The 25,754-nt window shown below is 45.3% G+C and overlaps 1 protein-coding gene, 1 long non-coding RNA gene and 1 pseudogene across 3 annotated transcripts; all 3 read right to left on the reverse strand.

Moving 5' to 3' along the window:
• Window positions 1-23,777, reverse strand: LOC142833469 (cyclin-dependent kinase inhibitor 2A-like). Of its 2 annotated transcripts, XM_075944912.1 has the most exons (3): window positions 8,182-8,493; window positions 1,941-2,247; window positions 1-194 (listed from the first exon to the last, which is right to left on the reverse strand). In XM_075944912.1, exons 1-3 carry the CDS (start codon window positions 8,305-8,307, stop codon window positions 184-186), a joined length of 444 nt encoding a protein of 147 aa, XP_075801027.1. In that variant the 5' UTR covers window positions 8,308-8,493; the 3' UTR covers window positions 1-183. The 2 variants fall into 2 exon arrangements, with proteins under 2 accessions (XP_075801027.1, XP_075801028.1); XM_075944913.1 differs by lacking the exons at window positions 1-194; window positions 8,182-8,493 and adding an exon at window positions 23,498-23,777 and having other exon boundaries at window positions 1,947-2,247.
• On the reverse strand, window positions 3,873-4,463 carry LOC142833470 (ATP synthase F(0) complex subunit C1, mitochondrial pseudogene; annotated as a pseudogene).
• On the reverse strand, window positions 12,661-19,855 carry LOC142833473 (uncharacterized). Its single transcript, XR_012907416.1, has 3 exons — window positions 19,772-19,855; window positions 14,110-14,267; window positions 12,661-13,187 (listed from the first exon to the last, which is right to left on the reverse strand). It is a non-coding gene; the product is annotated as an uncharacterized LOC142833473 (long non-coding RNA).
• Window positions 23,778-25,754: the final 1,977 nt, after the last annotated feature.

Below are 25,754 nucleotides of genomic sequence, written 5' to 3' on the forward strand. Positions count from 1 at the left end.
TTTAAAAGGCATTATTTCCTTTTATTTCCTTGTAAAGCAAGGTGGCCTCTAAGTGCTCGCGCCCAGCCTCTCACACGCTAGAATCACAGACGCGAATCGGGACCAGCCAAGCGCCGTTCTTTTTTCCAGACGTGGATCCAAGGAAGAGAACTGGACGAGTGAGATGAGGAACTTAGCCAGACTTTAGGGGTGGTCTGCGGAGACAAAAAGAGAGAAAACGCGTTTTAGAAAACAGCTCTGTAGGCTCCAGTCCTGCCCCGCCTCGGCAGTGCCCCCGGCTGATGCAGCAACCCTCTCCCCCCTCCGCCCCGCCCCCGCTAGGCTCTCTCGGCCGCTCCCGCCAGCCCAGCCGCAGACCCCCGCCAGTCCCGGCTTTTCCCACCCTTTCTAAGCCGTGAAAGTTGTCCTGGGCCTAGCTGTCTCTTCTGCAGCGGAAGAAAAACCTGGTGGCGAGTCCTACCCGGCCTGCGGCAGCCGGGAAGAGTCGCCTCCCGGCCTCTCCCCCAGGGTTCTGGAAGGCAGAGGATTCCCACAGTGTCCGCTTCCATCTGCCTCCCCTTCCCGCCCCCCCCCCCCCCGCAAACCTATTAATGATTTCTTATCACAAAATGGACCCCCCTTCTTAGGTCTTCACGGCTCCCACCGGACCAGCCTTTGCTAGCTAGTTCCCCTTCCCTCTGCGACTGCTTCCTTGGCAGCCTTTGCACCTGCGACCCTCGCTCCCGCGTTCTTGGAGCAGCTTCTTTAATTACTTTTTCTCCTGGCCACACTTCTGAGCTCCGGTTTGCAAGCCTACTATTGAAAACAGGTTTCCTCCCACAAGCTCCCCTGGAAGACGTCTGCACTGGGAGGGATCGGAGGGATCGGAACGGAACCACCAAATAAGGACCAGCCTGCACGGAGCCTCTCCTGGCTGGCAACTTGGATTCTCTGTTGGCAGTTAACACTTCCACTTCCAGAGGGCCAGAGCGAGACTCTTTCGCGCCCTTGCTCCAGTATATATTCTAGTAATTTCTACGTCATGGTTTACACTAAACATTTATGTTATTTTGGTGTATTGCTTTATATATCTTATTTTAATTAAATTTTTTTCTTTTTAGACAATAAACGACTTTAAACATGAAGTTTCGTGTGTGGGGATACAAAAAAAGAAAGCCTTTGTGGTTGCTGAAGGCTTTGAAAGGGAGAAGAGGCTTATACTGATTTGTGGTTTAGCCATGTCTCCAAGAAATAGAGAGCTTTTAAATAATTTGTGCTGTGTTTGTGCGCGCGCGCGTGCTTGTTGTTCTTGCTCACTGAGGCCAGAGGAATCGAATCTGCTGGAGCTGAAATTCCAGGCTGTTGTAAATTGTCTGATGTGGGTTCTGCACTGGGTATTCTGCCTCAGGAAGAGCAGTGCGCTCTTGCCAGCTGAGTCCCCAGCATGAAATGGAAAGGTTGAAAAGACAGGAAAGAAAGGAGTCTCTTTTCCTTAGAAGGGGAGACTGCAACGCCCTCGCGGGGAAAAGGGAGGGCTAAAAATTTTTCCACTGAGAAGGTGAAGGGCTAAGGTTGACAAAGTTGCAGGCTGAAGGACGACAGGGCCTAGGGGTTTGAAACTGTAGAATCAGTCCACCAAGCAAGTTTGCGAAGCAGCAAAACCGAGGCTCTGTATGTGGCAGCAAGGTCCTGCTGCTGCTCCACGGTGCAGAACCGAACCCTAGACCTCTGGCCCTCCTGACTTCCACCTAGGCCTTGACTAGGGGTAAGAGGGTGTGTACAGCTGGGATTTATGGGACAGCGTTCATGTTCTCAGGTTCATTTGGGTTCCATCTTCTTAGGTTGTCCCACAACTTGGCTGTGTGAGCTGAAGGCAACCAGCTGACCCTGCTCAACTTTTCCATCGGTAAACGAATTTCAGATACGCTCAGATTTGAAACTCTTGGACCAGCTGAGCTCACCTGGGGGTGCTTGAGCAGAAGCTATGCTTGCTGGCCCGCTGCCTTGGGGGTCGTTCTGAGCTGCAAGCAGATAACTCACAACATCGCAATGACCCTGTTCCCGGGCCAGGTCTATCGGCAGGCGACCCCAGGCATCACGCACATCCAGCCGCGCTCCCGCCTGGTGCAGTACTACCAGGGTGTCCAAGAAGCCCTCCCGCGCTGCATCGTGCACGGGTCGGGAGAGGGTGGCTGGATCCTGGCAGTTCGGCTCCGCACCGTAGAGCAGCAGCAATTTGGCTACTTGGGCGTTGCCCATCATCATCACCTGAAAGAGTCAGAAAGAAGAGTAGAGGGGTCAAGGCTAGAGTGTGGTAGGGACCGAGAAAGAAGCCCTATTTAAGAAGCTTCATCACTAAATTAAACTACCCTGTGCTGACAACCAGTCATGCCGTTCTACCCTTTAAGGACTTCCTGTACCAACTTGCTGCTCCCTTCCCACCCATTCCATTTTTTCTACACACAAGTTAATAGGGTATTTCCCATGCTTTCATGGTGCTCAAACCTTTGTAGAACATCACTTTCTTCCTTTGAGCAGGGCGGTGGTGTCAGACGCCTTTAATCTCAGCATTCAGAGGCAGAGGCAGGATGATCTGTGTGACTTGGAGGCCAGCCTGGTCTACAAGAGCTAGCTAGTTCCAGGACATGTTCCAAAGCTACAAAGAAAGCCTGTCTCGAAAAACAAACAAACAAAAAAGACGATCTATGGTTGTATGGTAATTGCTAGAAGTGGTTGATAAAAGACAGCTAGAGGGGCTGGAGCGATGGCTCAGCGGTTAAGAGCACTGGGTGCTCTTCCAGAGGCCTTGAATTCGATTCTCAGCACCCATGTAGATGCTCACAACCATCTGTAGTGGGATCTGATGCCCTCTTGTGGCATAATGTCAATAGAGTGCTCATAAACATAAAATAAATATATAAACCTTAAAAAAAAAAGACAACCAGAATTCTCACAAAATTTGTTAACCTTTTCTTCCTGGGACGTTATACTTGTATTCCTTGAAGTCTAAAATCAGAAAGTCTAAAATGTCCCTAAAATATTAATATTCCCTTCCCATTATACATTATTTATCCTCTATACTGTGAACATGTTATAGAGAGAAGAGATTTTGCAGACATAGCTGTACTAAGGATCTTGAGATACACTATCCTGGACTACCAGAGTAGGCTCAATGTTAACACAAATATCCTGCCAAAGGGAAGATGGAAGCAGGGATGCAGAGGTCAAAGAAAAGATGCAGGAGTCCTGGGCTAATAGCCACTAAAGTTAGGGGAAAAAGAAAACAGATTCTGACTTATAGACTTCATTTTAGACTTCCAGCTCCTATAATTTCATAATGACAATGCTGTGTTTGTCTTAGTCTTGTTAACCGTGTGTAACTGGCTCCATTGGTGGAATGTTTGCCTAGTGTTTTGGTTCACTTTCTATTGCCCTGATGAAGATCATGACCGGAAGTATCTTGGTAAAGGCTGGAGAGATGGCTTAAAGGTTAAGAGCACTGACTACTCTTCCAGAGAACCTGGGTTCAATTCCCAGCACCCACAGGGCAGTTCACAACTGTCTGTAACTCCAGTTCCAGTGGATCCAACACCCATGGTAACACAGCAATTTTTATAAAATAAATTTTTTTAAAAAGTATCTTGGGGAAGAAAGGGTATCACAGTTTATCACTGAGGGAAGCCAAAATAGGAACCTGTCCAGAAAACTTCAGGGAGGAACTGAAGCAGAAACCATGGAGGAATGCTCTCACTGGCTTGCTCAGCTTGATTTTTTATGCAACCCAGACCACCTCCCTAGGTATGGCACTGCCCACACTAGGCTGGATCCTCCCACATCAGAAATCAAGAAAATGCACCCCCCAAACTTGCCCACAGGCCAATCTGATGGAAGCATTTATTTTATTTTATTTTTTATTTATTTTTTGGTTAGAGAAACGTTGTTTAATGGTAAAGCTCAGCACACTCCAGCACCAGGACCAGCATGGAGTCGAAGCAACAGGGACGGCTGGGTGACCCCATGGAGCCTCACATGGCGAAGAGGATGAGGAAGGCGACCATCAAACAGAAGAGCCCCATGGCCTCAGACAGGGCAAAGCCCAGAATGGCATAGGAGAAGAGCTGTTGCTTGAGAGACGGGTTCCTGGCATAGCCAATAATCAAGCTACCAATTCCGATGCCAGCCCCGGATCCAGCCACACCAACTGTGGCAGCCCCAGCACCAATCAACTTGGCAGTTGTGTCAATGTCCCGGGAAACAACACTGGTCTGGAATTCCCGTCTGGCCACCTGGAGAGGGGAGCTGCTGCAGGAAGGCTGTTTAACCTGTTTAGATGGGGCCTCTGGTCTACTCAAGAGGGAGGCAGACACAGGCCTGATTAGACCCCTGGTACAGGAGCGGATCAGAACTGGAGTAAGGAGCAGTGCCTTGGTGGTCTGCATTTTTCAATCTGCACTCCCACTCCCCTGCAGCCCCTGCTCGGCCCACGGAAGCATTTTTTAAATTAAGGTATCTTCTTCTTCTTCTTTTTTTTTTTTTTTTTTGGTTTTTTGAGACAGGGTTTCTCTGTGGCTTTGGAGCCTGTCCTGGAACTAGCTCTGTAGACCAGGCTGGTCTCTAACTCACAGAGATCTGCCTGCCTCTGCCTCCCAAGTGCTGGGATTAAGGGCATGCGCCACCATCGCCCGGCTTTTTTTTTTGGCTTTTCAAGACAGGGTTTCTCTGTAGCTTTGGTGCCCATCCCGGAACTAGCTCTTGTAGACCAGGCTGGCCTCGAACTCCCAGAGATCTGCCTGCCTCTGCCTCCCGAGTGCTGGGATCAAAGGCGTGCGCCACCATCGCCAGGCCAAGGTATCTTCTTTTTAAATCACTCCAGTTTGTCATGTTGACCATAAAGGCAACTATAAGACCTTATATGTGAAGTGTTGGCTCAAACTCCAACACCACATAAATCCTGCATACCTGTATTCTCAGCACTCAGGGGGTACAGGAAGGGAGTCAGAACTTTCACCTACATATCAAGTTGGAAGCCAGTCTCTGAGCTGCCTGTTTTTTTTTTCTTTTTTACAAACTAAAGGAAAGAAGGTGGGGAAGAACTGGGAGGGAAACTGTAATTAGGATATGGTGTATGAGGGGAAAACCTATTTCCAATAAAAGAAAAAACAGGATTTGTTAGAATAGTAATAAAACAAAAAACACTTCTCAAGTTTAAGCTCTGAAAGCCTAGCTTTGGACCATCAGTCCTGGTACAAGCCCCTTCCCAAGAAACCATGATTACAGGCCTGCTCTTGATTCCTAAACTGTCTTGGAAATAAAACCAATCCTAAACTAGGTGGCACACACCATTAATCCTTGGTGTGCACACCAAGCAAGAGCTCTGACCTTTAGCTCCCTCGGTCCACCAGAGAGGAATTTTGAAATGGAATCCACAATCACCAGAAAAGCAAATGAGTATTGTGTGATGTGTACATTCTGGGGGGATCCCACACCTTCTTCAGGCCTCAAGTGAGCATCAAGCATACATGTGGTGCAGATATACATTCAGGCAAAACACCTATACACAAACAAAATAATAAAGAACCCAGCTAGATATAAGCCTAAGCAGTAGTAGTTGGGCTGCTAAACTGTAAGCTTAGTTCTGAGGCTGGAAGTCATGCTAACAACCCCAATAGGAATGTTAATTTCCAGTCACCTGTTTTCAATTTCAATGCATGAATGAAAGTCATATTGTATTAGCTATCACATAAGACTTTCCCCACGTTGTTTTACCTACAAAGGCAACTTTTAAAAGCCCTTTAGGGTGAGCAGGATGGCTCAGCGGGTAAAACGCTTTTCTGTCAAGCCTGACCTTCCATTTTCCAGACTCACAGGGTAGAAAGAGAAAACCACTTCCTACAAGTTGTCCTCTGTCCGCCACACAGACCCCCTCTCTCAACTAAATAAATAAATCAGAGCAGTAAAAGATTTAAAGCGCTGTAAAGTTACCTGGAAAATAAACTAGACAGAAATTGCTTTAGAGCAAAGGAGAAAGCCCCCAAACACTATTTTTTTTTTTTTTGCAGAGAACTTACAATTCAAATTTTATTTAGGGTAAAGAATAAAGAAACTTGCTCCCACTAGAATAAACTTGGCCACAGGTTTAGAGTTTGCACTCGGACTACAGGAGGACGGTGCCAGGCTGATGTGCTGTTGCATTTGCTTACTGTGTGTCTAGTAACAATCATAAACTGAGCATGGGCAACCAGCCTTGGGAGCAAGTCTTATTCCTAGTGCTACAAAGTCAGGCGCAGCTCCCTTCTCCTCACACCCCTACTTCTGTGTACCCACCTGTGCTGCCCCCTCTACAAGCGGGTGCTCCAGCTGCCACCTCCTCTTTTCCGGTGAAAGTTTTACTAGCCTCAAGACTCTTTCTGAGAATCATATTAGCAACAGTCTTAACAGTCTTGCATGCCAAACAAACAAAAAAAAAAACCAAACCAAAACAAAAAAAAAAAAACAAACCCAAACCAACCAAACAAACAAACAAAAACCTGGCTATCCAAGAAGTTCGCCACCGAAATAAGCTTGAAGAGTGAATCTTCAAGGATTTTTGGCTCCCTGATCAGTTTTTCTGCTCTGTGCTCTCACATCTCCTGGAAAGCAGGTCATCCTTTTAGATTCACCATTGATGTGTGTGTGTGTGTGTGTGTGTGTGTGTGTGTGTGTGTGTCTGTAACCGGCACTAACATTTGTTAGAGGGGCTGGATTTTGATGGCCACAGATAATTTTGCAACTTCAGAACCACCACGTGGCAGGTCCGGCTGCTGCTGGGAGCCAAAGAGAAGGAAGGCAGGAGACATAGCCCCCCAGAGTCTGTGAGTTTTTAAACATGAATCACTCAGTTTTTCTAGATTAAGATAGCATAATTAGTTGTTATTAGTATTGTTGCATCTTCCCCTGAAGAAAGTGGAACTAATTTAGTTTCCAAGAAAGCTGCGAGCGAACTACAGAAAGAAGAGAGAGAAAAAAAATACTGTGTGCTTTATGTGTATGCTAAAGTCCTCAATAATTGCTTATAAATTTGGGTTTAAAGATTGCTCACATCTTTTATGGCACGAAAAAAGGTTGAAAAATGCGAAAATAAGTGAACATGTGGAGAGTGCCTACACCCTTTGAAGAAAGTACCTTGAACTGTGTCCCCTGGTTTTTTTCTTTTCTTTTCCTTTCTTTTCTTTTCTTCCCCCCCTCTCTCTTTTGGGTTTTTTCTTTTTCTGTTTTGTTTTGTTTGTTTGAGACAGGATTTCTCTGTGTAGTCTCCTGGCTGTCCTGGAACTCGATCTGTAAACCAGCCTCTGCCTCCTGAGTGCTGAAATTAAGGGCATTGGCCACCAGACCCGGCTTATTTTCTTTTTTCTTTTTAGAAACTAAGGATTTCTGTCTCAAACAACAAGTTGGTTAAGGTTCTGAACCAAAATGATTTACTCTTTTCCTCTTATTAAATGGCTGTCAAAACTATCGACCTGACTTTTTTTTTCAACTTTTCTGTATTCCGTAAATAAAGTCTTTTTTTTTTTTTTTTTACATATCTTAGGACTCCAAAGGCAAACTCTCCAGATGCTGGTAATGCTTCAGATGTTAAACTATAAACCATAGACAGATTTTTAAAAAGGCTCACACCTATTTTGTACAACCACCCATATTGTCTAGCCTCACTTGTAAAAGATCTCAAGGTTCCAAACACTTTTATTTCTATTATGTGGTTTAAAGTGTGTAAAATGTATTCTGTATTGCATAGCTGCAACTGGTGCTACTTTCCTTTACTTTGCTAAGCACAGGCTTTTAAGAGTGTTTATTTGTTTCATGGAATTCTCTTTGTGAGAATTAGAAAGAATGGTTATGGATGGATATTACTAGCCGGTAAAAGAATTCCCTCCTAGGTTGAAGCTTAGTAAATTGATGAAAGCAAAACCAGAAATAATCTACTGACGATGGATGAGAACAAATAATAATTCTCAGTTACGAGAATTTGAAAACTTGATGCCCAAATGGTACACTGTACTAAGTTAGTTTAAAGAGGGCGGAGGGCAGAAAAATATTAGGGGATGTACTCTAAATGTTAACTGAACGGCCATTGCAGTTAGGGTCACCCAGAAAACTCCCCAGAGATGTTGGCTTTTCTCGTACGAAAGTTACCATCCCACTGCAGATGAGACACCCGGTGCCTACCTGAATCGGGGTGCGACCGAAACTGTTCGGAACGTTGGGCCCAGCCCCTGCTTCCAGCAGAGCCAGAACCTCGTGCTCGCGGCCCTGGGCCGCCGCCCTAGCCAGCCAGTCTGCCCAGAGTTCCATTGCGGCTCCAAATCGCTCCCCTCTTGATCGCCTCTCTCGGAGATTCAGTGCCTAGCCCGCCTTCGCGTGACCAGCCGGGCCCTCCTTCCTTCCTCTAAGGTTGGTGGGGGACGAGCATCTCCCAGTGCCTGACGTGGCTCCGCAGTCTGCTATAGGAAGCGCAATTCGCCCTGAACACCCCCGAATAGAACATCTCTGAAACCATCGCCGACCCTCCCCCCCCGCACCCCCATCGCCGCCGCCCCCTCCCGCCCCGGGTGTGGAGGGGACGGTATTCTGTACTCCTGCCAAAAGAGTCGGGTTTCTGCAGAGAGCTGGAGGCTGCAGCAGTGCTAGAGGATGGGGTGGGGGCACCTGCTGCCCGCGCTGACCACCCCACCCCCATGCCCAGACACCCCTTGACGCTAAGCTTCTTCCGGGCGCGCAAAAGAGGAGCACGTGGGGCTCCTGAGCTGGTGAGCTAGTCCATTCTCCACCAGCGTGAAATCTCTCCCGTTTCCTTCCTCCCCAGTGCAATACTCGGTTTTTAGAAAAAAAAATGAAGGCGGGTATTTTTCACCGCCAAACTGAAACTTAAGGTATTCACTTCATAGGCAAAGATTATGGCCTCGTTTCTTCAGAAGAAAGAGCTACGTTCTCGCCGCTCTGAAATGCCAGCAATCCTAGCTCAAACAACTAATTTTGCAGTTTCTTGCCTGCCCGGGGTCTCTGACCCAAGCGCCCTGTGAAACCCGCCTCTTGGCGAGGGGTCTCAGAAACCGTTCTGATGTTATGGTATTGGGTGCTAGCTCTTAAAATTGTGAATTCTTTTAAACAACAGCCAGAGAAGGATTCTGTACGCAAATACAAAAGTGAGGAAATAGAGTCCCTGGAGGACAATCTTCTTGCTCATAATTGATGCCTATTTTATGGGGCTGTTGTGCACTTAAATGACTTGATATGCTTATAAACGCTAAGAACTGCAGCAATCCGACTGCACGACACTAATACGTTATTCATTTTTAATGAATATTAGGTATAACAGAGGATAAAAAAACATCACCGAAAACACGAAGACCCTTTCTTTTACTCCTGCATTTAATACAAGGAAGTTAAACAGCAACTAAAGAGCAGAGGGTTGCTTTGAGCATTTCAAGACCGTGTTCAGTCACCATGAGAAGCTTCCCCCTGTAGCAGATGGGAACAAAAACAGAGACCCACAGCCAAACACAGGGCAGAGTGAGAGACCGGGAACACTCACAAGTCCGTCCCCTCAGAGCCCAGGGAATCCTGCAGAAAAGGAGGCAGATGAGTGTAGGAGGGGATGGAGGACACCAAGAAAACAGGGCCCTCTAAACCCACAGGATCAACGCTCATACGTATGCACATGGACTTGGGTAGCATGCATGAGCTCTACACAGATCTGCACAGGTCTGTGCTCATATCATGGCTTCCTGCTGAGTGTTTTTTATGAAATTCTTGAGTGTGTGAATGAGTGGGTCTCTGATTCTTATGCCTTCTCTTGGGCTCTTTCTGCTGGTTTATCTTGTCCAACTTCTATGTGTTTTTATCTTGATTATATTTTATTTTGTTTTATTTTAAAAATGAATGAATAAATGAAAACCTAGTCACCAGGATAAAGGTTAACAACTGAATTGTCATTTATACCTTCTTGGAGAGGGAAAATCAGTTTTTACAATGTAATGACACTCTAGGTATATCAACCACTCTTAGGTAGCTCTCATGTTCAGGAATAGTTAACCAAGATATAATGGATTCCATAGTTTTTGTTTGTTTGGTGTGTGTGTGTGTGTGTGTGTGTGTGTGTGTGTGTGTGTGTGCATGCATGTGCATGGTTTTACTTGGTTACTTTTTTGGGGGTGGTGTTTTGTTTTTCTTGTTTTTTAAGACAGGATTTCTCTGAGTAACAGCTCTAGATGTCCTGGAACTTCTGTAGACCAGGCTGGCCTTGAAGTCACAGAGATCTGCCTCCTGAGTGTGGGGATTAAAGGTGAGCACCACCACCACCCAGCTGTATTTTTTTTAAAATAAAGAACTTAAAATTTGGTAAGTAGTGAGGGGAAGAGGATCTGGAAGGACTTGTGGGAGGGGCAGAATATGATCAGTACATATTTAAATTAAAAATTTTAAATAATAAAAATATAACAAAAAAGAAAATATCAACAATGCGTTTTAAGTAAGTATACACCAGTGCAGGCATTTGCAGTGGAGGTCATCCAAGATGATGGAATCTGTGTATGGGTCCTGCTACTATAAATAATAAATAATGGTGGTACAAACCCTTTTTAAATTTAAAACAAAACTATGACACTCAAAATTTATTCATCCATCTCAGCTTGGACCTGATGCCAACATTCCACATGGAGTAAAATATAAAATCCAGTCTCCTGGTTAAGAGTAGATAAGTAGGGAGTAGATTAAAGGAATGGGCTCTGCAGTTAGACCTCATAGGTTCAAACCTGGACTTTCCTGTGTATTCAGATGGAGAAGGAGGTTACTCCAGGTAGAGGTGTAAAGGTGCAGACGTGCAGGAAAACATCACTGAGATATATTGGGCAGCAGGGAAAACAAAATAGGAACAAACTTCTGGAAGAGAAGTCTGCAAAGAGAGCTGTGAAGAAGTCAGATGGAAAGCAGGAGCCGGTGGGATGGACGGACCGCACGCCTTTCCAGTTTTGCTGGGATTGGTCAAGCCCAGGGACGCAGGTGAAACAGGTACAGGGAACCAGAAAAGACTAAAGCACCTGGGCTCAAAGGGAAACTGAAGTGAGAGAGGAGGGGCAGTTGTGAGGTGTGGCTAAAATTTCTCTTCTTGAGGAGACATAACTCACCCTCTCCTCCTAGGACCGAGTGACAAACCATGAGATGCCACCAAGCTCACTGTGGGGGGCCAATGAGTTTATTAGAATTACATACTGAACAATGGGTGAGGGTTATGAACAGGAATCTGGGTATGAAGCAGCCATCAGTGCAAGGGAGGTCTGGACCCAGCATGAATGACTCCTCTGTGGCTTTGTAGAAGGCTCTGTAGTCCTTTCTCACCATTTACAGTCTAGCCCTTCGTCAGAGACCCAGAAGGCGGCCGGTATGCAATAAGGGCAGAACTGAATGCAACTGGTTGGGGGTTGTGGCTGTATACTCAGATCAAAGTTTCTTTCTCATCTGAAATACTGTTATCTCTCACTCAGATGTGACACCACCTAGCCCTTACAATTTAGTGACACTACTCACTGAGAGAGTGACATTACTCACTGAGAAACATATTTCTTGTTGGAGTCAAAGCAGCAGCCTCTTGAGACATAGCTGCCATTTTCCCCAGGTGAAGGCACTGCAACTGGAAGCACGTGTCCCTTGTTCAAAGTAACAGAGCAGACAAGATCACAATCATATATGCCTGTATATAGGCATATGCCTATGAGTACATGTAAAATCTGCTTACATGCATAAATAATGAGAATACTCATTATTTATTATAGCCAGGCATATAATTAGAAGAGACAGAGAAATAGACAATAAGAAATCCATTCAAAGAGGCCAAGAAAATCATAATGGTTATCATTTAATAATCTAATAGAATCTAATAGTCCAATTGCAATGCCTTTTTATTGTGATCTTGTCAAATTTTAGTTAATTTTTTATACAAGGAAAAACTTTCTCAATTGATAAATATGACAAGTGATGTAATATTTCACATGGAGAAAGGCTAGCCCCTGAGCAGATCAGATTCTCAAACAGGACTGTTAATTCTTGGGAATTATTAGTTGTGACAAATTAAACATTTTTGGGACTCCACCTGTTCATTTAAAATTATTATAAACGTTCTCTTCCTGCTCAAGCAGGACCACAGCAAGGATGCCATCTTTTGAAGACATGATGCATAATTGTAGGCAAGTCACAAAATTTCAGCTTCAGTTTCCAAGCTGCTAACTGGATTTGGAATCTGGGAATACAATCAAGTAATACCAAAACCATCTTCAGGAGAAGTTAGAAGTGCATTACCTGTTATAGGCAGAGTTTTTAAAATGTGTACAAAACAAGTGTGATTAAAAATAAAAATTTTACCATTAAAATATCTTAAAGAGTAGATTTTATGTGGCATAGGCTAACTTTGCAGCCCAAGGAAATAACTACTCTCTAACTAAACTATTTTAATGTAAATGCATTCTGATTGTTGAGAAACTGCTTATTATAGGGAAAATAGATAAAAAAGCAATTGCATGTATGTGGACATGCATGTATATGTGTACTGCATGATATACATACATGCTTATATGCATATATAATGGGACAAGTAGACAGGCATATAATTAAGAGACACAGAAATAGAGACAATAAGAAATCCATTCAAAGTGGTCAAGAAAATCATAATGGTCATCATTTATTACTCAGTGTTACATACATCATTTCTAACAAGACTGCTCTCTTATGGAATAAAAAAAGTATTATCCTTCCTTCACAAAATAGAATGAAACAAGCCAAGAGTGCTTCTATAGCAAGCACAGTTCCAACCCCCAGGCTCCGTGCTCTGAGCAAGAGGCCCCTTCTGTCTCCCAGACAGATGTCTTCCTGTTGACTAAGGTGCAGCGCGTTTGTGGTGTGCAACTCAGCAATTTTTTTTTTCTCTGAGAACCAAGTACTCAGATAAACGGCAAAGCCTGAATCAATGCAGCAGGATATCTATGGGTAAGAAGTACTAGCTTGTGGGATATTTGTCAGTAAAAATACAGTGTCAGAAACTGGGTCCCTAGGTCCCTCCAGAAGTCACTTAGTAGTCACGGCCATCCTAGATGATGTTTTTCCATGTTCATTTTGAATGCTTGTAGCTCACGTATGTAGAAAAACCAGGGCTTGGTGGTTGTGGTATGTGCCTTTAAACACAGCTAAAATAACAGAGAGAGAGAGAGAGAGAGAGAGAGAGAGAGAGAGAGAGAGAGAGAGAGAGATATGAACTTCATGAAGAAAACAAGAAATTGTGCCACACAGAAATAACAATGCTGAAAAAAAAATTCCCTTCCTTGCTTTTAAGTCTTTACCTTGAAGATCCTGTACCATTTAAGATATTTCACTCCTGCTTATGAGAATGTTCCAAATTTCCCCAAAGGTATAGCACGAAGACTCTCTCTCTCTCTTTATATATATATATATATATATATATATATATATATATATCAACAGCTCTACCATGGCAACGAAAGTTACAATTTCCACACTATCCGTCAGATGTGTTTAAGTAGCTCTAATCCTGCTACAATACTGCAATGTTTCAGGGACATGACTCCCCACTGCCCACCTTTTTGTGGTACTGGAGGTCAAGTCATGAGTTGCCCACACTCTGGGTAAGCACTCTACTCCTACCCATGGCCCTGGAAATAAGACACTTGACAAGTATAACAAACCTGCCTTTTAAGGAACCATTCTTTTGCTCTATAACTTACCAGTTATATAGATATATATGACAGTCCTAGCTACCCGGTTAATAAATAGTGTCTATAGACTTTATTAACAAAACAAAGAAAAACCAAACAGCAGCAGCAACAGTAGAAAGCTGCTCTGGAACTCTGGATCTGCCTGCTTCCGCCTTCTGAGGACTGGAACTACAGGACTGGCACTATTTTCTGTAGATCTTGAATGATTTTCTCTCCCCATATTCTTTCCATGGCCACAGCTACTTTGCCTTGGACACGTGTGTGGTGAGAATGATAATCAGATCCTTCAAATAACGGCGGAAGGCAAACAAACGAGGGACTGGGTCGCAGGACAAACCCACCAGGAGAGAATGCAGAGAACTGACCCCTTACTCACCAGCTCCGGGAATCCTCAGGTGGGCCCTGCTTCTAACTGCTGGGATTATAGGTTTGCACCAAGCAAACTGGGCTTAGTTTAAATAAATTATGTAATTTTTTTGTTCTCTTTGTTTCTTTCTCCCCAGGTTTACGTAAATTATGTAAGCTTCCTGAAGTCTGAAAGAAAATAAAATTCACCTAATAAAGGTCATTGTGGGGACTATTAGATCTGTGAAAATCCAGGAATACAGAGGATTCTCAATAAAAAAAGATGAGTTTAGAACACATACATGTTCTCTCATGTTGTCCATAGAGGCCATCAAAATCAAAGTCTGCTTTTCCCTGATTCGTAACTGCGCCTTCCTGTACATGTTAAAAAGTTCAACAAATAACCTCCTAATAGTTATGGTTAATTCTCCTTTTGGGGACTAACTCTCTAAAAACAGCACTGTGGTAATAGATGGACCTGTGTTCCAACTAAAGAACTTCCAGAGAAAAACTTAGCCACTAAGTCATGGGAAGTGACTCTAGGGCGGATCCCTGTGCCCAATGTTTCCTCGGCGCTGCCACCTACCACTTTCTCTTTGCGTGTATTTCAAGCAGAAATTTGAGACAGTCTCACCTTGTATTCTAGGCTGGCCTAGGGAAAACTAGGCAAAACAGTGGAATGCAAAATTCACCTTTGACAAACTTTCATATTCTACCTTCTTTTAAAAAAATCCCTTATAGATTTTCCCTGATAAACAAACAAACAAACAAACAATCAAACAAATCTTTGCCCTCTGACAATGGGAAGAATGGTATGTTGTGCATTTTGTGTGTCTGGAATCCCAAATTCTGAATAATTCCTTTAAATTGTTATTACAAATGACTCAAAACATTGAATTCTACATTTCAGACATCTTGAAGGGCTTAAAGATGACTTTAATATTTCTGTACACATATCCCACCACACACACATACCACACATACACACACAACGATATTAAAAACTGTCTTGAGTAAACTTCAGTAAAGTGCTCTCTGTAGAAACCCCTATTCCAGGCCATTAACCTTTTTTTTTTTTTGAGATTAAAAACAAGCTAATAACAATACTTTTAGTTTCAATGATTACACTGATTTTCTACTATAGGAAATTATAGGTTTTATCCTGATAGCAAGTGGCATTACACCCTACAGGCTTTCCTACAGAGCTTCTGTGCGGTGTAGATTTAAAAGAAGGTAAGTTTACATTGATTGCACACGGATGTTTGACTTGACTGATATCCATGCCTTATTTGGATGTTCTCAGTGAGTCTTGACATGCTCTACTTCCTTCTTTTTCTCATTGCATAAATACTATAAGCTGCTCTCCCCACCCCCGGACTTCCAGATGAGAAAGTGGAAGCCGAGAAATTCCTAAAGCTCCCTTCTGAAGCCACACCAGCTAGGAAGCCATGCAAACAGCACCCGATGCAGGCCCCGTGAATACCAACAATGAGCTTTCTTCTGCTTCAAACTGCTCCTGCATTAGTACAAAGGTTCTCATTTGCTGCTTCTAAATCAATGCAAGAACAAGTGATTTATATTTATGAGAGGTTTCAGTTTAAATTTATGAGATGCAATGGCTTGGGGAATTCAAGAACTTTAGTTACTATCATATTGTCTTCTGTTTTGTAGCTTTCCATTGAATCAGTAAATATTTACTGGGACATATATCCTCATACTGACTTAAGGGGGTCAAAAATGTATAGAACCCCAAAGCATGAGGTGCACACCTGTGGTCCCAGCACTGAGAAGGTTGAGGCAAGAGGATGGCTCTGAATTCCAGGCCAGCCTGGGTTACAGTGTGAGAGAGATCCTGCCTCACCAAACAGCCAAATAACCCCTCAAAACAGCTCACATAATAGTATTAGCTAGAAAAAAATAAAAATGAAGTTGTGTGTGTGTGCTCTTAATTCCAGAGGCAACCAAAAGCAGTAAACAGTCACTAACCAGTGACGGTTGACAGGTTGTGATACTTATTTGAGCCTTAATCTTTAAACAACACAAGAGAAAGTAAAACATCAAAAACGCAGGAGCAGTAAGACAACTGAGATAATGCGGATCAAATTTCTCCACTGAGCTCCTCATAATCACTTCTGAGAGAAAAATCTAACTTTAGAAGAATGACTGGATAAGCTTCTTTCTGAGAAATGTGGTATTCCATACAAAACATTTTGCTGCAGCTACTTGGCGTGTAAAGTTCAAAGTATCTCACTTTACAGGGGCGCTTACTCATCTCAAACAAAGATGCTACTTTTCTTCCTGTGGGAGAGGATTTTCAACCAAAGGGAGTCAGATGGCTGCTGTTTCTTTAAATTGGAAGCAAGAATCGCACAAATGCTTAGTCAGACGATCTGGCAACTGAACAGAAATAGAGCAAAAAAAGTGGTGGTGCTCAGAAGGGAAAGTAAAACACAGACTTTGTATTAATGTACACATGTAACAGGAGACCCCTGGTAAGGCCCAGAGAAACTGATTCCATTCTGAATGGATGCTCAAGGAATCTACCCACCCTACCCCCTACCCCATCATCCACCTCTTCCCCCCTCTTCCCATTACTGGGCTTTTACAGACACACAAAGGTCCGACATTTTGTTGGTCAGCTTCATTCTGTTATGGTAACATTTTGCTTTAAATTTTGATTCTAAATAAATTATTTAAATCAGTGAAACCCCTTTGTCTTCCTTCCTTTTAAAACAGCATTTTAGGTTCTATTTACTCCAAGTCTGGTTTCGATAATAAAATAAAAAACCCTTATTTATATGCATATGAAGAGATTTATTCACCTGGTACAAAAAAAAGTGAAGTATACCTAGAATTGTGGCTTTCGTATATGCAACTTTCAGTCTGACACTGTGAGCCTTAAAAATATCCTGTTATGTCCTCCTCCCTAATAGAACCCTTGATTATACAAATCTGGTGGCCCTGAGATTCCCCCCTGCAAATTCTAACACGGAAAGGTCTCTTTTTCATTTTGTGAAACAATTTCTTCTTTGATTATTCAGTTCCTCTCCTACCTGGAGTCCAGAGTTTACTTAACTTTAAACTTTAAGTGGCTTTGCTAAGTTTAAAAACAAGCAAAAATAAGATCTGAAATGAGCAATATTGACATTTGCAAATCATGCCCAGAGGCCCCTTGAGGACAGAGCAGACTCCAGGGATCTGTCAGAACTCTGCTGGGGTAGAAATTGAGAGCTAATGAGAAAGCCACCGGAACAGCTCTCAGGCCGAGGTGCTGCCGCTGGCTCTGCCGAGCTATGCGCTGCACTCCTCCGATTTCTGGTTTCTCGCCTGCTTCCATTAAGAAAGCAAACACATGGAGAGAACTCTGCGCAGTGTTACTAGTTTCAATGTGCATAAGAGATTAGCTAACTTTATTCAGACAATTCTAAACTACTACAAAGTAGCTTTTCCTTGGACACAATTTCTCTTGGGGATTGGGAGTGTGGTTTCTCAGGGGGTGGAACCTGGACCCCGTGTATCCAGAGTTCCCTCCCCAACCCCCCCCTCCCTGATTTCTGTCTGAGTACTTTAGGAGGTGGTGATTTGACTCCGAGGGACAACACTGAGTTAAAAAGTCTTTTGTGATAATGGGTTTTCATTTTCATAAACAAGGTCAATATAGAATTCCTAACAAAAACCAAACTCTAGAGGGATTGTGACTTTGTGGGACTTCAAATCTTCTAGCAAGATTTGTATCTTAATTCTTCCCACTTTTTCACGTTTTCTCCTGACCATGGTTTTGCTGAAAGAAATTCAGTGCCTGTTCTGGGGCTCATGAAACAAGCATGAGCTGAAAAGAAGGGTGTCTTTTAATCTTTCTTAAAATAAAAAGATGACATTGGTATTTGGTAGCACCAACAATTTTAAGTCCACCCGGGCTTGCTATTTACACAGCCCATAGCATGAATTACCACGTGGAGGATTTGTTGAGGCCTGAAGTTGGGGGATATTTTGTAGGAGGTTTATTCACAGGTCTTCTTGGACTATATTTTGTTTGCCATCCCTGAAGTGGGTGAGGTTCCTTTCTGATTAGTAATTTCAAGGGCACATTCTAATTGAAGGCTATTGCACAACAAAGAGAAGGCCGAGTCAGCACTGGAAAATTAGTGCTGGCCTCTTGAAGGTGTGGCTGCACTTCCGATCTCAAAGCAGAGAGGCCTGGACCCCACGTGGCCTGAGGGGCTGGTGGGGGGGGTGGATTGGGAGTGCTTTGACCCTGTGTGTTCACCCAAATAAAACTGATTTACTCTTGCCCACCATCAACCCTTCAATAACAGCTGAGTTAGTGACTTAGAGATGTCCTATCGTGTCTGAATCTAGAGAAGTCTGAGTCTGCCTGATACCACTCCTTGCTGCGCGCAGCGCCGCTCCCCTTGCTCCCCTTCCCACAAGACCTACAGTTACCTTTATCTGATTAAATCTTACCTGAGGCCGTGTCTCTGGGGAGGGAAGTGGTCAAGAGGGGACTAAAACAGAAGAAGGAGTGCCTGGGTAGCAGGTCTTGTTTTGGCCACCTGCTAAATCACCATTTCTCCAGATTGGGGGAAAGGGTGGGAGAAACAGAGAGAGAGAAAGAGAGAGAGAGAAAGAGAGAGAGAGAGAGAGAGAGAGAGAGAGAGAGAGAGAGAGAGAGAGAGAGAGAGGAGGTAGGGCTGGAGCTGTGTGGAGCTCAGCTACTCACTGGTGCTCATGGGGGGTCTCAGGACAGGACGCCTGGAAAAACCTCTAAGACATTAGCACTGCCAACCAGGGATTCCCAGCTTGAGGTCACTCAAATGCCTGAGTATGAATTTAGCAGGTGAGGTGAGGGGGGGGGAGTAAGCAAAGAGGAAGGATAGCAGGGAGGGTGACAAGGCTGAAATGAGACCCAACATCCAAGAGCCTCAGAGATGGGTGAGGGCAGCAGTAGCATCCTTTCCTGAAGTGTGGGGAACTAGCGCTGCAGAGTTAAAGCCTGAAGTCACAGCCCTTGCTAGCAGTCTCAAACTTCAAAGCCACCTTCATAGAGGCGAGAGACTCACAACTCAGTTCTTGACTCATTTAACAGTCTTCGTTCAACCCCCAAGTGTAATACGGTGCTGGAGGCTTTGGCAGTGAAATCTGTTGACTATATGTGATAGCAGATGAATTTATAAAACTCAAAAGTGAATGTCCCCAGTCCCTCCCTGTCTGAGGAAATTGTTTACTATGCCAAGTCTCATTTTTAAAATTGCCTGTTGTGGGGTGGAGTGGGGTGAGGAGCAAGACGGCACAGTTCTTACTTCTAGCTCTTGGTAGACACAGGCTGGTCTCTGAATTCAAAGCCAGTCTGGTTTACCCACGGAGTTCAGGCCAGTCAAGGCTAGTGAGACCCTATCTCAAAAACAAAAGAAAACCCAAACAAAAACCAAACCCAAACAAAAATAATTGCATACCTGTAGGCAACTATTTTACATTGTATAAAATATATTAAATTTTTTACAAAAAAGTATGTCAATATGTCAGCCACGGTGGGCACACTACACATACACACACACACACACACACACACACACACACACACACACACACACCTGCAGTCTTCCAGTGGCTGAGGGAGGAGAACAGGGAAATTTCAGGTCAATCTGGACTACAAAGGGAGGCTATTAAAATCAAACAAACTTGGTGGTACGCACCTTTAATTGCAGCACTTAGGAGGCAGAGGCAAGCAGATCTCTGTGGTTGGAGCTCAATCTGGTCTACATAGAGTTCCAGGTTAGTCAGGGCTACCTAGGGGAAAAGTGGGAAAAACCTAATAATTATCCCAACTTAATAATGATCTCATTCCAGGTTATACTTTAATACCATATTGTTATAATTTTAGGCAACTTTCTTTCTTCCTGTACTGATCTTCATCAAGTATTCTCTTTCCTGAGAGTAGCTAGGTTCAAGTGTAAGTAAGCTCTTGTAAAATTCTCACTCTGTGCTATAAAGTTGGCTGAGGATGCAGGTCAGTTCATAGAGGATTTGGCTAGCTCTCAGGGAGTCCTAGGTTTGGTCCCCAGACTGTATAAACAAGGTGGGGTGGCCGACTGCTAGTAATCCAAGCACCCAGAGGTGTTCAGATGTTTATTTTACAACCTTCTTGGGCTAAATACATGAGACCACGCCTAAAAAATTGTTTTTCTTACCTGCAATGTGCTTGTAAAAGGTCATATTAGAGATGAGCTATGTGAAGATCTGAAGTTAGGGAAAATTCATACTTAATACTATAATTTTTATAGTTTGAAGATGAAATAATACTCATCATTTATACAAACCAGAATACAGAAACACTGAATCACAGAAACGGGGTTTCAGTTTGAGGGGCCCAAAGTACTGTAGTGTGAAGGAACAAGAGAGACGGAGTGAAATCACGCTTCAAAATGCTCAGTGATTCTAGAATTGAGTCGGTGTGAGTGGCAGAACTGTAGACTAGAGTACTGCTAGAGACACAGGCAGAGGTAGGTTATCCTGCTTCTAGGATGGCAATGATGCCTTAAAACTCAAAATATAAAAAGAAAAGGGTGGTTGGTATTGTGTGTAGAACACAGCACCAATGGGATCACGTCCGTACTGAAATACTGGCTTCAGTCAGCTGCAAGGCTCTGAAGGTTGAGGAGGAGGAGGAGGAAGAGGAGGAGGAGGAGGAGGAGGAGGAAGAGGAGGAGGAGGAGGAGGAGGAGGAGAAGGAGGAGAGAGTTCCTAAATAGCCAGGAATACTCAGGAAAGGCAGAGCTTAGCAGAGAGTACCGTGTATTGTGTGCACTGGAAACTGGCCCAGGGCCTTCTGCAGACTACTACTGAATTGTATCACCACTCCCTCACAGAATTTTATTAAACACATTTTCAGTCATAGGAATAAAAAAAATCCAATGAACACGTCTACAGAAACTTTCAAAATGTTAGAATATTGACATCTTTGCACCAATAGTCAATAATTTGTATAAGGAACGTTTAAACATTTGCACCCCAAGGGCCTGAGTGATTCCACGTGATGAGCACCAAGTATATTCCTAAGTCAATACCACTGTGGTGGGATATGTAGACATGAGGTGCATAGTTATAAAAACCCTGGTAATTAACACCTCAAATATTTCTATTACACGCTTAGTTTCAAATGGAAAGTTGGGAAATTGGCCTTATTTTGGGGTACATTCTCTGCGTGCTATAAGTTCTACTATCAAATATTTGCTGGTAATTGGGCCTTTTAGATAATTTCCCACATTAATTCCTCAAAACTGGTTTTGACTTGCAACAGTGAACGCTTCCTTTCAACAAATCTATTCTTATACTTTACAGTCTGCACTACAGCTGACGTACACCTTTAATCCCAGCACTCAGGGGGCAGACACAGGGGATCTCTGTGAGTTCGAGACCAGCCTGGTCTACAGAGCTAGTTCCAGGACAGGCTCCAAAGCCACAGAGAAATCCCGTCTCAAAAATCCAAACATAAATAAATAAATAAAAGTAAAAACTAATATTATAAATGGACATTACAATTCTGTGCTTGATTTTGCTTCAAATATCCCAGGATTGCCTTGAATTATGAATGCCATAAAAGAAAACCTTAAGTCCTGGGTTCTCCTGTCTCTATTACTGCTTGGTTCCCCAAAGAATCAGGATCATTCCGCTCTCCAGAGCTGGAATTACAGAAAAGCACCACCACAGCCACCTACTTCTGCCTCTCGGGGATGGAACCCAGGATTTTGTGCATGTTAGGAAAAGAACTACAGTCCCTTCTTTAACTCTAAATGGCTACAGCATTGTGTTTTATATTCCTGAAAACATACAATTATAACATTTACAAATGCTAAAAATTTCTACTTCCTTACCACAAATTCCCAAAGGCACCAAATTAATTAATATAAAATAATTATGTAGGGAGAAATATATAGAATCATAAAATAGCTTTTTAATAGGGCATAGCACTAACAACTATATTCAAACCCACACATCACAAGGGGTAGACATTTGCTGCTGTACAGAAAAAAAAACCAACACAAACCAAAAACCCACCATTAAGGAAGGTGACTTGGATCCTGCGAATGTTTTGAAATGAACTAAAATCAAATCTAGCAATAAGTCACAGAAACCTTTACCAATGCTCTCTACTAACTTTTGGAAGAATGAAATTTCGCGCCCCTTTAGTATCAGCACCCAGGAAGCTGTCTTAGTGAGTTGGAGGCCAGCCTGGTCTACAGGGCAAGTTCTAGGACACCCAGGGCTGTACGGAGAAACACGTTCTTGAAAAAGAAACCACCACAACAAAAACCAAACAAACAAAACTTAACAGCTTTCCTTTACGTTTTTTCTTTTTCTTTTTGGTCCAGGCCAGGGCTCCAGCTGCCCTAGCCCTCCTGGGTAGTGTTAATAGTTTTACATATCCATGCCTAAAAGGCAATTGGTACTACAATAAAAAGCTTTCCCCAGGCGGTGGGAGCTTCACTTTTGGGACCCAGTGTGCTCTAAGATTTTTGCATGCAGTATCTACACAGTTTTTTTTCTTTCAGTTTTCCAGATCACCCGATGCGAGGATAAAACGTGTCAGATTCTATTTTTCAAGCAGTAGGCCTCAAGTAAAACCCATGCTAAATGTGGTCTGAGATGTTTAAAATCTGACTACTTCTGACTCCCCCTGGACGGCACGTTCAAGTTCTACACCTGAGGATCCTGAAAGCACTATCCAAAGATGTTTCAGTGACTTAGGCCAGCCAGTAAAAAGTTTCCAACTCTATGGACTGCAACTGTCCATACTGGCTGAGGAATCTTGAAGAATTGAGTGTTTGCTTCTCTAGCACCTACTGATTATATTTAAAATCGTAACGCGAAGTCTTCTTATTTTAGGAAGTCAATCTTTGTTCACGCTGCCCCTTTCGCAGGCCCCGAGTGAGCCAGCCTGGTGGATGGGGGCTAAATAGGCAAACGCTTAGAAAACAAGACCGTTAGCAGGTATTCCCCCCCTCCGCTCCGCCCCCAGGGTGAAATTATGAGTTCTAGAAAACCACTTTACCTATAGTAGTGTGTGTGTGTGTGTGTGTGTGTGTGTGTGTGTATACACACGACCGCACCTTACTAAAGCATAACGGAGAACCGTAGGAGTCACTCATTCTAAGGCGGCAGGTTTAGAAATTCGAGAATCCTAAACTTTTCGCAGGATTGAGGAAGACTGTGTGAAGCGGGGTGGGGGGGCCTTCAGATTCACCATGTGGTAAAGAGAGTGCGCCACCTCCGAGGAACTCACCCGAAAGTGGAAAAGCGACCCTCCCCTCCCCCCTCCTGTCTGCACCCGGACGCGTCCTCTTTCTACCTCGTGGGTCAGATGCACGAAAGCACGCGGAACCACAGCGCCTGTGAGCCGGGCTCTGGAGGGCCTTTCTTACCTGGTCCAGCATGCAGCGGCCGCCCTCTGCGCTGGCTCCTCCTTAGCATCAAAACCAGAGCCACGACAGCCAGTGCGCGGCTTGCTGACCCGTGTCGCGAAGATCGCGGGAACTGCACCACGAAAGCCTTCACTCGGGGTGGGCGATCTGCGCGTTCCCGAATCCGCACAGTCACCAGGAACCTGTACCCCATGCTCCAGCCGCCGCACTCGCCCAGCGGTCGCCTCCGTGTGCCACGAGAGGTGAGAAGCGCCGCCCCCAGCCCATTCTGTTCGGAAGCACCCCGCGACCCACGCACCGCCCCCGGCCCATCTCCGCCCCCCTTTCCCTCCCGCCCATCTCCGCCCCCCCCTGGCGCGTCCCCGCGTCCCCAGTCGCGCGGGAAAGCTTCCCAGAGGCGCCCAGAGGGAGGCGCGCGCGGGGCCGGCGGGCCGCATCCGGGGTCCCGCTGCCTCCCGCCCAGCGCACGCCTCCCGCCCCGGCCGCTCGCCGCGCTCGCCACCCCTCGCGGTGACAGCCGGCGCCTCGGGACGCGTGCGCACCGCCCGCCCCCTGGCTGCAGCGGTCACCTAGAGCGGCTGGCTCGGCACGCCCCGCGCGCGGGTCCGTTGTCGCTGCGGTCAGGTTTGGGTCCCGGTCCCCTTCCTCTTAGCCCGACGCCCCTTGGCGAGGTTTGCCCGGTTCCGAATTCAACTATTTGAAGGAGAAAAAGGAAGATCAGCGAGGCCTGCCATGTGTCAGCCCGCCAATCAGGACGCGCGCGGGCGTTTTGAACGCGAGCGCCATGTAGCTGCGCTCCTCGGCGGAGGACCGCACGGAGAGAAGAGCTTCTGCCTGCATGGGGACCCAGGACCTGTGTTCCGCTGCGGACCGGTAGGTGCGGCCCGGCCGGTCCCCGAGTGGATGGGCAGACACGAGGCCGCCGCTCGGGGACCGTGTTTATTTTCGGTTTTAAGAGAGAGCGCCAGTGGAGCGTCTGCCTGTCTTCCTCTTTCTCCGCCCAGCGTCCCCACCCTCCGCGATCCCCTCCCCCTCCTCCGGGCTGCCCCTTTCCCCGCCACCCCGCTGCTGCCCCCTCCTTCCCTCCTCCCCCGCCGCGGACCCCGCGGAACAGGAAAAGCGAGGGGGGGGGGGAGAGGAAGGAGCGGTAAAAACCGAGGGCCGAGTCGACCCGGGACTCGGAGAAAGCGCTGGGTCAGTCGCGGGTCCGGACCTCTGCGCTTGCGAAAGCGGGAAGTCGAGCCCAGGACGCCTCTAGCGGGCGCGCGGCAGCTTCCCGGGGTCGCGGCTCCCCGGGCAGAGGGGACCTGTTTCGAGTTCACCGGCAAGGTCCTGGCGGGCCTGGGTGGCCCAGCTGTGCGAGATGACGTGGAAGCCGGGCTAGCTTTCGGAACCTGGAATTGCGGGCCCGAGACTCGGTGGCTTCCAGTTTACAGGCTGGGGCCTAGTGGTCTGGTTGCTGTAAAAAGTCCACATCAGGGTGACAGCTGGCAAGGGTCTTTACAGTGCTCTGAGCCCCAGCCCTAGACACAGAGGAAAGCGAGACCTGGGGTTAGTTTAGCTAAAACCCAGTTCAGGCCTTGCTGTAGCTAGGAGGTCTGGCCAGCCAGCCGCTACCTTCCCATCCTCATCTCGGTGTGCGACTTGCAATAGAACCTCTCAGCCCCGGGTCTGCTAAATGGGATGAGATTCTAGAGGCCCTTGGGTAAGCTTCACTGAGAGTTCAAACTTCCCAAACAGTGCTTGGCCCTGGGGCTTCTGACCACTCTATTTAGAACTTTCTCCCTCCTCACAAAGCTGCGGCCTCCTCCAAGTTTCTGCATAAGGCAGTTTCCCACTTCCCAGGAAGGCCCTTTGAATAGGCGGGCTACTGTAGCCTTTCTTTGAAGAATGTAAAATGAAAAATCTGAACTTTTAAAATTAATTGCATTCCCTGATGTCTCTTCTCTATCAGTTGTATGTGGAGGAGTTGTGAAATTTTATTTTCGTTTAAATATAATCATGAAGATATTGGAGTCCCAAGTGACTTTTGGCTACGTGCTCTTCAAAAAATTGATAATGACCTGGTGATATGAGTTTTTACTTAAACTCGAATCACCCATTTTGTTCTCAGAGTTGCCCTTTGAGTTCAAGATGGTTGTCGTTATGTTACAGGTGACTCAAGCCTTGGACACTGCCTGGCCTCAAGTGTGCAGGTTAGACCCAGCAGGACCATCCTTGGACTCAAGTGGTGCTGTCTTTCTGTTTCCCCCAGAGA

This window comes from Microtus pennsylvanicus, chromosome 13 (assembly GCF_037038515.1).
Source record: "Microtus pennsylvanicus isolate mMicPen1 chromosome 13, mMicPen1.hap1, whole genome shotgun sequence".
Classification (NCBI taxonomy): Eukaryota; Metazoa; Chordata; class Mammalia; order Rodentia; family Cricetidae; genus Microtus; species Microtus pennsylvanicus.

Excerpts from the sequence above, each read along its gene's own strand:
- LOC142833469 (XM_075944912.1), bottom strand. The coding sequence starts at position 8,307 with ATGGAACTCTGGGCAGACTGGCTGGCTAGGGCGGCGGCCCAGGGCCGC. Across the intron at positions 2,248-8,181 it reads TCGGTCGCACCCCGATTCAG|GTGATGATGATGGGCAACGC; the intron begins GTAGGCACCGGG and ends TGACTCTTTCAG.